The 14,229-nt window shown below is 45.1% G+C and overlaps 1 protein-coding gene across 1 annotated transcript in view; it reads right to left on the bottom strand.

The window, feature by feature from the left end:
- EPG5 (ectopic P-granules 5 autophagy tethering factor) overlaps window positions 1-14,229 on the bottom strand; it is an 88,965-nt gene that overhangs the window by 32,046 nt on the left and 42,690 nt on the right. The window contains exons 19-28 of the mRNA XM_079994653.1: window positions 13,612-13,809; window positions 12,070-12,180; window positions 11,123-11,242; window positions 9,975-10,141; window positions 8,766-8,993; window positions 7,070-7,193; window positions 5,077-5,221; window positions 2,433-2,604; window positions 1,399-1,561; window positions 405-547 (exon numbers count right to left, since the gene is read on the bottom strand). Of these exons, the coding sequence (XP_079850779.1) occupies window positions 405-547; window positions 1,399-1,561; window positions 2,433-2,604; window positions 5,077-5,221; window positions 7,070-7,193; window positions 8,766-8,993; window positions 9,975-10,141; window positions 11,123-11,242; window positions 12,070-12,180; window positions 13,612-13,809 (1,571 nt within the window). The remainder of the gene's footprint in view (window positions 1-404; window positions 548-1,398; window positions 1,562-2,432; window positions 2,605-5,076; window positions 5,222-7,069; window positions 7,194-8,765; window positions 8,994-9,974; window positions 10,142-11,122; window positions 11,243-12,069; window positions 12,181-13,611; window positions 13,810-14,229) is intronic.

The raw sequence follows: 14,229 nt of genomic DNA, 5'->3' as shown, positions 1-14,229 counted from the left end.
CTTTGGGCCCTGCCCACGGCCTGATGAACAAAGGTACAGTGGTACGTCTGGTTACGTACTTAATTCGTTCCGGAGGTCCGTTCTTAACCTGAAACTGTTCTTAACCTAAAGCACCACTTTAGCTAATGGGGACTCCCACTGCTGCTGCGCTGCCGCCGCACGATTTCTGTTCCCATCCTGAAGCAAAGTTCTCAACCCGAGGTACTATTTCTGGGTTAGCGGAGTCTGTAACCAGAAGGGTATGTAACCTGAAGCGTATGTAACCCGAGGTACCACTTTATTTTGCTTTATCCCACCAAACAGATGTTGAGCTAGATTCCAGTTGTATGCCTGAAGTTTCCAGCACTGGACATCATCAGGACCAGAGTAGCATGACCCGAGATAGATATGCCCCACCAACTTACGTTATAAAGTTTTCCATGTGCACAGCGGCTTCCACCACACTCAGAGATGGGGGCTGAGAGGCCTCTGCTTGCAGCTGCTTCACTTCTTTCTTCAGAGCATGAAGCTGCTGACTGATGGCTTCGTTTTTGTGCTTCCCTTCAAACTTAAAGAGGGAACAGTGAGTTACAGCAGGGCCCATTCAAGGCATGCAGCATCACAGAGGCCCAGAATGTGACTCATGACACAGAATCTCCCCCTGGAATTTTTAGAGCAAGTATCTAGTATCCATAGTCATAAGGGAGAAAAAGTGTTTGTGTGTGTGTTGTGGGGATCAGAGTGTTGGACTGGGACCTGGGAGAACAGATTTCAACTTCCGAACTCACCCATGAAGATTACTGGCTCCCAGTACGTTTCCGAGCACAATTCAAAGTGTTGGTGCTGACCTTTAAAGCCCTAAACGGCCTCGGTCCAGTATACCTGAAGGAGCATCTCCACCCCCATCGTTCTACTTGGACACTGAGGTCCAGGGCCGAGGGCCTTCTGGTGGTTCCCTCACTGTGAGAAGCCAAGTTACAGGGAACCAGGCAGAGCGCCTTCTCGGTAGTGGCCCCCGCCCTGTGGAACGCCCTCCCACCAGATGTCAAAGAGAAAAACAACTACCAGACTTTTAGAAGACATCTGAAGGCAGCCCTGTTTAGGGAAGCTTTTAAAGTTTGATGCATGACTGTATTTTAATATTTTGTTGGAAGATGCCCAGGGTGGCTGGGGATGCCCAGCCAGATGAGCGGGGTATAAATTATAAATTATAAATTATACTTGGGTGACGCTGGACCAGTCCCTTAGGAGTTCCCCAGCTGGTTCCTCCCACCATCCCTCTGCATCCAACCAGTCTAGGAAATTGCTTAGTTGATTACAACCCCTGTACTCAAAAACCCACCCCACAGCGCTTAGAAATGAGGGCGTGGGGCTGGCCGAGGCCCTCACACTCTAGAAGGGAGAGGTGTCTGTTCCAACCTGGATTGTCACGAGAGCTGCTCCCTGGCAACTTTTCCCAGAGCTGCCCCGACACTCCAGATGGTGAGTAACTTGCTCTTCTCTGTTGCTGTAAAGTTTTGGCAGCGTGTCCAGGATCTCGCTGTTGAAAGCCACTTGCTGGGACTCTCGGAGCGCCGCAGACCTGAGAAATCAACAAGGGCAGCAACCCATACATTAACCAAAATAATAATAAGAACAGGACTATATGGAGCTGGCGGAAATGACTGGCAGAATCCGAGACCAAGGAGAAGAGTCGGTGGAAGAAGATTGGAAGAAATTTAAACTTTATTTACAGATACATTGTAAAATTACGGAATGTTAGAAGGATGTTGGAATGAAGTTATGTGGCTTTAGCAGAAATGTTATAAAGGATTAAGTAATAATGGATTGTTAATTGGTGAAAGAAGAGAGTGTAAAGTTACAGTATGGTAAGATAAATTATTAGGATAAAAACAAAGATGGAAAGGATTTGCTGATATATCTAATTGAACTAGAATACAAAAAAGGGAGGTGTGGGGAGGTCAAGGAAACAAGCAGATGAAAAATAAGTTATGGGAAGGTTTGATTTGTTTTTTGTTCGTATTTTTCTGTGCTTTTTTTCTTTTTTTGTCTGTTTGTATCTATTGTAATGTATTGCTTTGTTTTTTCTAGCTTACTTTAGTGCTTTTTTTTGCTAACCTTTAAAACTGGAATAAATATTATTTAAAAAAAACAAAACAAAATAATAATAATAATAAGAACAGAGCTCTCCTCAAACGTTTAGGCTTCCAGGCAAATGGGATTCTTTTTCTAGCCATGGATACTGCACGTAAGAAAGAAAGAGGGGAAAGTGATGCCCCCAAAGGTTTGCATGCAGCACCCAGAGCGCCTAACACAGGCCTGCGGCAGGGTTTCTCCCTGTCCATAGGAAGAGAGGGAGGAGGCAGCCTGGAGGCTGGGCTACGCTTAAAGGGGCTCAACACAACACAGAGGAGAGATGCACAAAGACAACGACAAGGAAGCCTGTGTCTCACTTGGCACGGTGCTGCAGGATCCTGAGGTTGGCGCGAACCAGCTCTTTGGCTTCTCTCTGATTCACCAAGCTGGCAGGAGAAATAGCAGGCACAGGAGCTTTCATCGGCTGAAGGTGGAGAGGGGGCTGGGGGACATCATACTTCTTTAAGCTGCTGATGATTCTCTCTTTGGCTGAAAGAGAAGAGACATTTGAAGCGGTCAGCAGTCACACCGCTTTCTGCTTGATCAGTGTGATAGGAATTTTGAGGTCTTAGATATATGTTAAATGTTCATAAGCGTACCAACCAAGCACGTACATAGATCGGCACAGGAAGACCGACCTGGAACCATTTTGATTCCCAAACTGACCAAATGTTTTCTCTGCAAGGTCAAAGGAAAATGGAAAAGCCTCCCCATTGTCTTTTCCTTCACAAATCCTGTCTTAAGGGTATGTCTGTGTTTGAATAGGGTGTGAACCTGTGACCTGGCCCAGGAACTAAGTATTTATCATTACAAAAGACTGGCCAGGCTCCCCAGGCAATCCAATCTAGTAAGCAGGGTATCCAATCAAGTAACCTGCCAGAGAGGAGATAAACAACAACAGGAGAAAAACAACATTCAAATTTCTGTTTTAGACAGCGTTTTATCTGATGTAGGTATGATGTATCTGAGGGGTGGTCTTAGGTTACACCCCTTCTGTGATGTATGTATGATGTTTCTGGGGGTGGTCTTGATCTACAGGGTGGCAATTTCAAAAGTCTTTATAAGGCCTTGTGCGCCACTCTTCTGGGTTGCTCCCCCTCTCCTGAGGTGAGGGGAGCACCATGTTGCAACAGTTCAGTAAAGATCAAGCTTACTAGCTGCTTTGCTTCTCAATATTCTCTGGTTGGCCTCTGCTATCTTCTCCTACCAATAGGGAACCTATGTAAGAACTCTATATGGGCTTTTGGATACCCCATAAGGGAAAAGGGCAATTTTTGTTTACAACATCAGCAACAGGTAGAAAGCAAAATTTGCACCGAGAAATCGTTTCACACCTTTAAGAAGGTCTCTACCGCTCTCAGAACCACTGCACAATGCCATTCATTGCTGCCCCTCTGCAAAACTAAAACGTCGCACTTTACAACGTGGGATCAACTGGATTCCCCACCAGCGCCTCCCGGCTCCCCCGGTTACTCTTTAATTCTACTGAGCAGGTTATCTGACAAACCTGGATATCAAACTGTAGTCTGAGTCTGGTTTGCTTTAACTACTATGAATGGTCACCACATAAGAGGAGATGACCACTTATGAGCCTGCACGTATAACAACAACAATAATAGCAATAATAATAATAATAATAATAATAATTTATTACTTGTACCCTGCCCATCTTACTGGCCACTCTGGGCAGCTTCGAGCGTATATAAAAACATAATAAAACATTTAACCTTAAAAAGCTTCCCTATACAGGGCTGCCTTCAGATGTGTCCTAAATGTTATATAATCACTCATCTCCTTAACACCTGATGGGACGGCATTCCACTACCAAAAAGGCCCTCTGCTTGGTACTAAGCTTGTGAAAGTCAGCTTCTTCCTATGACTGCCAATTTCCAAACATGGGGCTCCATCCCATTTTAGTTCTAATCAGAGTGGACCTGTTAAAATTAATGGGCATTACTAACCAGCATCCATTAACTTCAATGGGCCAACCTTGAGTAGAACCTTATGGGCTACAACTCAGAAGACCTGTGCAGACTAAACTTGCAGAGCTTTTAACCAATTATCAAGCAAGGAAATTTAGATACAGTGGTACCTCTGGTTACATACTTAATTTGTTTTGGAGGTCCGTTCTTAACCTGAAACTGTTCTTAACCTGAAGACCACTTTAGCTAATGGGGCCTCCCGCTGCCACCGCGCTGCTGTCATGCGATTTCTGTTCTCATCCTGAAGCAAAGTTCTTAACCCGAGGTACTATTTCTGGGTTAGCGGAGTCTGTAACCTGAAGCGTCTGTAACCCGAGGTACCACTGTAATCTACTCACCCTTCTCAGGAATGAATGAATGAATGAATGTATTTATTGATTTAATTCATTCGTTCATTCAACACAAGCTCTTAGGGCTGTTCACAGAATAAAACACAGGATAAAAACATATAAATAAGTAAAACAAAACAGCAAAATAATAACCCCCCACCTACCCTACTCTGAAAGCAAGATTAATGTAAGAATATCAAAGTGGAAACAACATGAAGATCATTTCTTTCAACAGTCTCCCATTATGATGAGAGGTTCGTCTACTCAATATTCTGAGCAATTTTTTAAAAAATTAAAAAATGCAAGAGTGCACTGCACTAAAAACACTCCTGCAATTTCGCAGAAACAGATTATAGGGATTGCCAAATTGGAATTGTAGGCTCAGCATATAAATTTATCAAGAAGACCTACTTAAGGAACAAAAGTTATTGTGAGCATTTTAATCTAAGTGGGTTTTTACTTTTCCACCAAAAAGTAGGAATATATAAATACAATCACTGCAGCAATTACTAATGAAACTGGAGTTACAAATGCCTTTTCTCTATTAACGATCCAAAACAGCTGCACCATTAAAGTACTGCAAGCAAAAGTCTCAGTTAAAGCACAGACGTCTTGTTGTTGTGTTTCTAAGCACCGTGAGCGTTGCTTACCTAGCAGAGGGTCCGTGAAGTCTGTCTGTGAAGACAAAGTACTTGAGGCTGCATGTGATTCTACTTTGACTTGAAACCAAGTGTCCAGCACTTCCTGGAATTCGTGCTGAACGCGCTCAGTGTCCACAAACTCTATCCACAAATCCTACGACGGGACAAGAGAAAAGAAACAGAGGTGGGCAAATATGGATGGCCGTGGAAGGGAACGCTGACAGCCTCTTTTACATCATGGCAGCAGGGGCATCAGATATGGGTAGAGAAGAGAAGCAGAGCAACAGAGAACATCCCACTGGTGTCCATCTCATGGTCTCTTTTGATTTCTCAACCCCACCATGAGGAACGCAATTCCAACCTCTCCCCAAAGGGGCGTGGCTTGCATGAAGCTCCTCCCTAATGAGGGTTCCGTCCAATAACCTGCCCAGTGGGTTGAGGTTTCCTCAACAAAGAAAGAATGAAGTTTTGAGAATGGAAGCTGGGCTTCCTGAGAACCCCATATGTAATATACATGTGGGGACGCGGGTGGCGCTGTGGGTTAAACCACAGAGCCTAGAGCTTGCCGATCAGAAGGTCGGCGGTTCAAATCCCCACAATGGGGTGAGCTCCCGTTGCTCGGTCCCTACTCCTGCCAACATAGCAGTTCCAAAGCACGTCAAAGTGAAAGTAGATAAATAAGTACCGCTCCGGCGGGAAGGTAAACGGCGTTTCTGTGCGCTGCTCTGGTTCACCAGAAGTGGCTTAGTCATGCTGGCCACATGACCCGGAAGCTGTACGCCGGCTCCCTTGGCCAATAAAGCGAGATGAGCGCCGCAATCCCAGAGTCGGCCACGACTGGACCTAATGGTCAGGGGTCCCTTTACCTTTATTGTTACCTTATGGGAACTAGGTTAAAGATTGATAGAAAAATTCCTGGAGAGCACCATTAGAGGGAGCGAGGGGAGGAGAGCCACTTAGATCCATGAAGCTACTGTGACCACTTCAAACAAGATCCTAAAGGCCACGCTCTCATGAGGGACACATGCCACATACACACCTCCGACGGAATTGCCTATTTGGACATCATCCAAGCAGCTCTCTAAAGCCACCCAAGTCCAAAAAGCACTAGGGAATGTTACAGATGAAATTGGGATTGGCTTTTACAGTGTCCCTTAAGTCCATTATCAGTCAGAGAAGGAATGGATGGAGGCAGGATCCGGCAAAAGCAAGGCAGATCTTTATTTTTCCTGTTGCTACGGAGTCTACACACACACACAAACACACACCTGGACTGGGCAATCTCTAAAGCCCTTAAAATTCCTTCCACACTTTTGTCCCAGGCTTGGACTACAAATCCCATCAGCCCCAACCAACATCTGAGGGTTGCAGTCCTCTAGAGGGCACCCGGTTAAGATAAAACATATGCAAAGGGACTTGACAGGAAGTCAAAATTGAAGAAAAGATTTTGTAAGATAAAAGGGGGGGGGAAATATTTACTTTCATTATTATCATTTGTGTGTGTGTGTGTGTGTGCGTGCGCGCGTGCACGCACGCACGCATACATGTGTGTGTTTTGTATGGAATGTTTGGGAGGAAATAAGACAGTAAATAACAAATAAACTAAATATTGAAGTATGTAATTTTTATTTCTCAATTTAGTGGTAGTATGGTTGTAATGTTTTTTGTAACATAAAATCATTCAATAAAAATTATTTTTTTAAAAAATAGAGGGCACCCGGTAAGTGAAGGCTGGCTTACAGAACATGAAAAAGATAACACTACATTAAAATGCATCCGCTAGAAACATCATGTATATTAAAAAAATTACAAAGAGATCAATAAGCTGAAAGTCTTCTGGAACAGGCAGGTTTTCGCCAGAGTCCAAGAAGAATGAAGTGTTGGGGGTTGATGGATTTTCCAGGGAATGGCAACCCACGAAGTTAATTGTTAATTTGGAAGTGTATTACGGGGGGGGGGGGGACAGAGCTATAGCAACCTCACCTTTGACCCTGCACATTACCTGCTGGTTCTGCATGATCTTCGCAAGCCTGTGGGCATCATATTGCTTTGGTAAGGAGGGGATATACGTGTCCCCCTTCTGAAAGCTCTCTTCTTCCAGCCACAAAACAAACGTGTTGAAAAGCCTGAAAAGCATAACAAGAAGAAATTCCGACGAAAGAAGAATGGCAAACAAAATTAACGGACTACGCAGAATTGGATAAAATGACAAGGAAGGATTCGAAACCTGTGGGACCAGAGATTCATAGAAGACTGGAAGAAATATATGAATTATTTGAAGAGCAACTGTAATCAACAAATTACACTAGTAGGACTACAGGAAGTTTTGTAAGGAGAAATATATGAAATATTGCAAAGAAGAGAAAGAAGAGAGATATTAGTTATGAACTATAAACGTAATAGCGAAAATAAGAAATGTAAATTAAGTGAATAGATTGGAAAATTTTCTGATGTGATTGACGGAAGTCAAAAAAACTGTGTAAGATGTAAAAGTACTCTTAAGTGTTTTTAAAAATGGTATGTTGAAAAATTAATTAAAACATTATTTAAAAAAGAAAGAAAGAAAACCTAGGAGAAACCTAGCCAGGGGGTCTAAATATTATTATTATTATTATCTCCAGCCAGGCAGGGTATAAATAATAAAAAATTTATTATTATCTCCCCCCCCCATCCCGCAGGCCACACACCCTTCCAAGCTGCACCCCTCAAGAGTTCTTGCCTGCCCAGAACGTGCCCTTGGACTTTGCCATTGCCTGGATGACAGTCAGAGAGGGGTGTGTACAAAGGTAACATTCGCACGCACTGCTCCATTTGCTTGTGCAAAGGCCTGTGGCCTCCAGGAGGCTGCCCCCAAACAGATGTCACCTGTGAGCTAAAAAGGGTTCCCCCACCCTAGAACATTTCCCAGAATCCTTTGCAGCACATAGAGGGGAGCCTGAGGGAGGCAGGTCGTTGAAGAAAGGGTTCTCCGGAACTAGAATGCATGGAGACCATGCATCTAAAAGCCCATCCCTGAGGCAGGGATACTATTATTATTATTATTATTATTATTATTATTATTATTATTATTATTTATACCTCGCCCTCCCCAGTTCAAAAACTGGGCTCAGGGTGGCTAACAACAAATTTAAAAAACTTAATTATAAAAGCAGCATAAAAAGCAGTATAAAGCAGTATAAAGCAGTATAAAAACATGAATAATAATAAAAATCAAAAATCAAAAAGATAATCCCCAGGGCTAGCTGGCTGAATTGGTCCTACTTGGGCCAGCGAGGAGGCCAGGGGAGAATTAGCTGTGGGGTCTCAGAGCGGGTGATCTTCATAAACGGGGAGGGGGAGGGAAGAGAAGGGAAATAAAAGATCAGGCTGAATTCAAATTAAAGGCCAGGCGGAATAGCTCTGTCTTACAGGCCCAGCAGAAGGAGGTTAAATCCTGAAGGGCCCTAGTCTCCTGGGACAGAGCATTCCACCAGGTCGGAGCCATCACTGAAAAGGCCCTGGTGCAGGATAATCTGACTTCCTTAGGGCCCAGGACCTCTAAACTATGGTTATTCATGGGCCTTAAGGTCCTCTGCGGGGCATACCAGGAGAGGCAAGGGATGGGTGAACTGTGACTGGAAGCATAAGGAGATGCTCCAGAAAAACAGCACCCCAGGTTCTGCTTCAGGACAAGGTCTTCTTTGGAGATATATGATTACCTGACGAGCTCCTTGTGCAGTTCAGGGGAGGTCAGGTAGACCTTCTTGCCACCTCCTTTCTCTGCTAAGCTTTCGCTGCCCCCTGCCGGGCTTTCCAACCTGAGAGCTTTGCTGGCTGAGTGGTGGAAGTCTGCAGCCTCGATCAGGCAGTGCTTCAGGTCGCTTAATAAGCCCAGGTGAGCGGGACTCTGGAAGAACCTTTTCCCAATGCATCCATCTACAGGTAACCTTAAAAAGAAGAATCTTTCTCATTTACAACCAACACAAGTGAAATCGCTTAGAAAAGCGCTATGTAGACCTTTTCCCTTTTAAAGAAAAAGACACTAAGGTGGTCATAATGAAACTTAAAGGTAAAAGGACCCCTGACCGTTAGGTCCAGTCGTGGACGACTCTGGGGTTGTGGCGCTCATCTCCCTTTATTGGCTGAGGGAGTACAGCTTCTGGGTCATGTGGCCAGCATGACTAAGCCGCTTCTGGAGAACCAGAGCAGTGCACGGAAATGCCGTTTACCTTCCCGCCAGAGCGGTACCTATTTATCTACTTGCACTTTGACGTGCTTTTGAACTGCTTCGTTGGCAGGAGCAGGGACCGAGCAACAGGAGCTCACCCCGTCGCGGGGATTCAAACCGCCGACCTTCTGATCGGCAAGTCCTAGGCTCTGTGGTTTAACCCACAGCGCCACCCGCGTCCCCTGCTCGTCTCCAATGCACGAACATAAAAACCTGCCTTTTACGGGATTGACTATTTGCCTGTCTATCCCTAGTGTTGTTTTCTCTGGCTGGCAGCAGCTCCCCGGGGTCTCAGGCCAAAGGTTGCCTTTCTTTATCACCTACTCTAACTGAACCTACTCTAACTGAGTTGGTGAGGCTGCCAGGGATTAACAGGTGGCCAAAGGCCCTTTGCATGCAGAGCAACCCATATAACCAAAAAGCAAAATGTGTTCCCCTTTCAATGAGCCTTCTAAAACATTCATCCCAGCTGGGATCTGCCTGGGATCTGAATTGATGTCATGTTGTCACTTTAAACTGCCTTTATATTTGCAGTTGTTTCCTAAAATTGTTTCTGTGAGTGTGTGCAATTGTTTTTAGCCGGTTCTTATATCTTATGTCATTACAGGGTAAATCGTTTCAGGACGCCTGGTGGGGAAGCAACACAGGAAATGAATTAAATAACAATAATTAAATAAAAACCCTCCAGATGTGAATTCACCCATATTGCGGCCCCGGGCGGTGGAGGTAGAGGAGGAAGAATTTCTGCCAGATGAGCGGGAGCAGCGGGTGGTCGGCGGGGGTAGCGAGGGCTTGATGAGCCCAACGATAAATCAGCAGCCGCTGGAGAGATGGGACGATGGGCAGCTTCAGCTGGCTCTGAGCTTTCTGCAGACAGAAAAGAAAGTTGGTTGCGTCGCCTTCTGTTGTTGGGAAACTGTGTACGTGCAGCTACTCACACAGAGTCAATTAAGGTTTGGCAGACAGCCAGAAGGCAATCTGAAGGAGTAAGTCTGCCTGGTGATAACAGAAACATGGCGACAACTCCCTGATTGGTCAAGCTCTCTCAAGGGAGTGATAATTAATGGCCTACTAACTGGAATGTGTTAGTTCAGTGTTCAGAGGTTCAGAGTTCTGTGTGTCAGTGTAGGAGCTGTGAGTCGTGTCAGAGAGAGCTAGCAAAAGATCCGTGTTCTGTTCCTGTAAATAGTCCACTGTATATAATAAACACCTAACTACAAGTTCCTGGTTCCCGCTTCGTCTATCCTGTCTGCAGCCAAGTCGCCAATTGCTTCCGTGGATTCTGCGTGTACTCTGCTAGGTCTGGCTAAGGTCCTGCAACTAGCCAGAATATTGCGAAACACCAAATAGGTTATGCCAATATCTGTGAAGTCAATTTCCCCCATCACGAGCTTGTTCTGGGTGCTGGGATACATCCGGGGAGACGGGGGCAATTGGCAGGCCCCCAGCTGGCTCCAGCCCACCGACCGGCAGCCGGGCGAACTCCGGTTCTTGGAACAGTATCAAAACTGCGACCTTTAGAGACTGAGCACGCAAGCTAGCAGAGATAAGAGCTCCTTGCAACAGAAATAGCGGACAGAGGCATATGTAAGCATATTTACAAGTGTTTATTCAGCATCAGGACAAAGGAAAAAACATGTCTGCTTCCCTTCGTGTCCAAGCAAACAGCAGGATAGACAAAAGCTATATACAATGGAAGTTCCCAGCAGACTGTGCTGGAAGTAAACAGACATGTGACATGCAACAACTCCACATGCCTGTTCTAAAGGTGGAACGGAACTATATCCTAACATCGGGTGCCTTTTCAGAGAAGGCATCCATCGCCTAGAGAAGACATGTTGGTCCTACCTTCAGAGCCTGATCAGGAGCCGAATTGCTGATCACCAACTCCTTTTCCACCACTCTGCGAAGCTGGGAATCCTCTTCGAAGATGGACTCCGTGTTCAGAATGGTCCACGCAAACCAGACCTGAAAGTAATAAAAGCAAAGGCTACCAAGGAAAGAGAAGAATCTGCTCCCAGGAGACCCATCAAGCCTCAAAATGGTTTCTTCCAGGGAGGATAAAAATCAATGTTTTTTTTTATTTTAAAAAATATTTTTAAATGGATTTTTTTCTATTTAAATCGGATTTTTTAAATTTAAATTGGATTTTTAAAATAAAATGCTTTTTGGGGGAAATCTTTCTAAAGATAGTTTTCTATTTAAGTTACATTATAGTCCAAAGGCTATTCATCAGGAATAAGGATTTGTTTTAGGTTTTTCATGTGTGCTACAACTAAGTCTAAGTTTTCGGTTTTCTAAAATTATTCTAACCACATCAGTTGACAAACATGGATACATATGCCATAATGTTACTGTTTTAGTTAAATAAATTGTTTAAATTGTTATTGAAATGATTCTTTTTCTCCTTCCAATAAAGTACAGCAGAAAAGTTCTCCAACTATAAACAGCTAACTTATTCAACCTCACAATAATTTCATAATTATCTATCTATGTATTTCTAATAGTATAACCAAATCAGTGATTTCTGATATAACTGTAAAAAACTACTCTGAAAATTTATTATTCCAAAAATGAAACCTTTGTCTGGTTACAAATATTAAGATTATACCAGCAAGAATGAGTCTTTCTGAAAAAAAAAAGAAGAAGATTTAAATCAAGTCTTACTGACTGGTGATTTAAATTGTGATTTGATTTAAATCAAATCCACCCTGGTTTCTTCCCAGTGAGAGAGCAAGGCTGGGCAACACCCTCCAAACCCATTCTAGGACGTCAACTCTATGGCACTTCCCTACCTGCGCGGGATTTGCGTTTCCCTCGATGAAGGAAGGTGTGACATTTCCGGCCACGATCCAGCTGACTAAGGAAGAGAGCAGCCCCTTGTCGCAGTGGTAGCCCAAGGCATTCTGGGAAGGTTGGGTGAGAGAGAAAAGGCCAGGTGAGAAGACCTTGAGCCATTGCAGGCCAGAGATTTAGGCTGAAAGGCAATGGGAATTAAGCCACAGAAGTCTCTTCAGCCTTTAAGAAGACTCTTTTTGCCTGTTATCAGAGGTCAGGAGAACACCATTTCAAACAGCATTTGACATAACAATGTTTGAGGCAATATATAGCACAGGGAAGCCAAGCTCTAGTGTGAAGAGGGCAGCAACGAGGCTTTGGAGTTTGGAGAGTGTCCTAGCAGGAAGGGTTCAAGAACATGTGCAAGTTTAGCTTGGAAAAGAGACGAGGAAGAAGCACTGGGGACCGCCATCTTCAAATATCTGAAGAGATGTCACATAAATAGAGTAAATCTCCTCCAGAGGGTGACAATCAACAGGTTCAGCTTCCAAGAGTGATGATTTCTTCTAAACATTAGGTCAGGCTTCCTCAACCTCGGCCCTCCAGATGTTTTGAGACTACCATTCCCATCATCCCTGACCACTGGTTGGTCCTGCTAGCTAGGGATCATGGGAGTTGTAGGCCAAAAACATCTGGAGGGCCAAGGTTGAGGAAGCCTGCATTAGGTCATAGGAAGACGGAGGAGCCATGTCCTGAATTAAATAGCCACACACCCAAGAATCACAGAGTACCAGTGTTAGATGGAATCCCAAAGCTCAACAAGTCCAACCCACTTCCAGAGCAGGGAATAGGCAACCAGAGCATCCCAACACATTCTGCATTAAAGGTAAAGGGGCCCCTGACCATTAGGTCCAGTCGTGGCCGACTCTGGGGTTGCGGCGCTCATCTCGCTTTATTGGCAGAGGGAGCCGGCGTACAGCTTCCGGGTCATGTGGTCAGCATGAGTAAGCCGCTTTAAGAGAGAGCTAGCTAAGATCCGCGTTTCTGTTCTCGTATATACAGTCATACCTCGGGCTGAATGCGCTTCGGTTTGAGCACGTTCAAGTTGCACTCCGCGGCAACCCGGAAGTAACGGCGCGCGTCACTTCTGGGTTTTGCCACTTGCGCATGCGCAGACGCTCAAAATAACGTCGCACGCATGCGCAGAAGCGGCAAAAAGCGACGTGCCAGTGCACAGACATGCCGTCACTAGTTACGTTTGCTTCTATATGCGAACGGGGCTCCAGAACGGATCCCGTTCGTATCTAAAGGTACCACTGTAGTAACTTGTAGAGTCTGCCGTAAATAACAAACACATCAAAGTAACCCGTTACTAGTAGCAGCTTTTGTTCCTGCTTCGTCCATCCTGCCTGCAACTGATTGCTTTCTGGAACTCTGCGTATGCTCTGCTAAGGTCTAGCTAAGGTTCTGCAACAAGTCAAAGTTACAAAACACCAACAGACACTGCTAGTTAAAGCGTCTCCTAATCCAGGAGGTAAAGAGGGTTGGGGCGTCCGTACCTTGTGTTGCTGGTACAGCAGCTTCTGCACACAGTCCTCTTGGTTGAACTGGAAAGCGGCTTGGCACAAGTGGTCCATCAGGCAGAGTACAGCTCTCTCCTTGTGCCACAGTGGCTGGCTGGTGAGGGCCTGGACCCAGAACTCCAACACGGCCACTGGCCCAACTCCGTTGGGAAGGCTGCTCATAAAAATGTGAGTCTGCCAAGAAAAAGGGCGGAAGGATGAAACGAGATAGCAACATGGGGCAGGGAGAACCCAAACACCAGGACAGCAGCAACAAGGCGTGAGAACAGCCCTGCTTATTAAAACGCTGCCACGATTAGGGACGGATTTCCGCAGGCAACAGAAAAGCAGTCAAAACTGTATTTGATTGGGGGTACTCACTGCATGGGCTTCGCACGCACGCACGCACGCACGCACACACACACAGAGAGAGAGAGAGAGAGAGAGAGAGAGAGAGAGATTGTGTACAGAGCCTGATTCCCACTCATCCACAGCACGGTCAACTCACTGACCCTGTATCTTTTGCCCACCATTTTTACATGCTTCTTCTGATGGGAGACTCAGGGTGGTCAGAGAATTGTAGTGCCAGAAGGGACCCCGAGGGTCATGTAGTCC

The sequence above is a fragment of the Podarcis cretensis genome, assembly GCF_951804945.1.
Source record: "Podarcis cretensis genome assembly, chromosome: 11".
Classification (NCBI taxonomy): Eukaryota; Metazoa; Chordata; class Lepidosauria; order Squamata; family Lacertidae; genus Podarcis; species Podarcis cretensis.
This window is presented reverse-complemented; position numbering and strand designations above follow the sequence as displayed.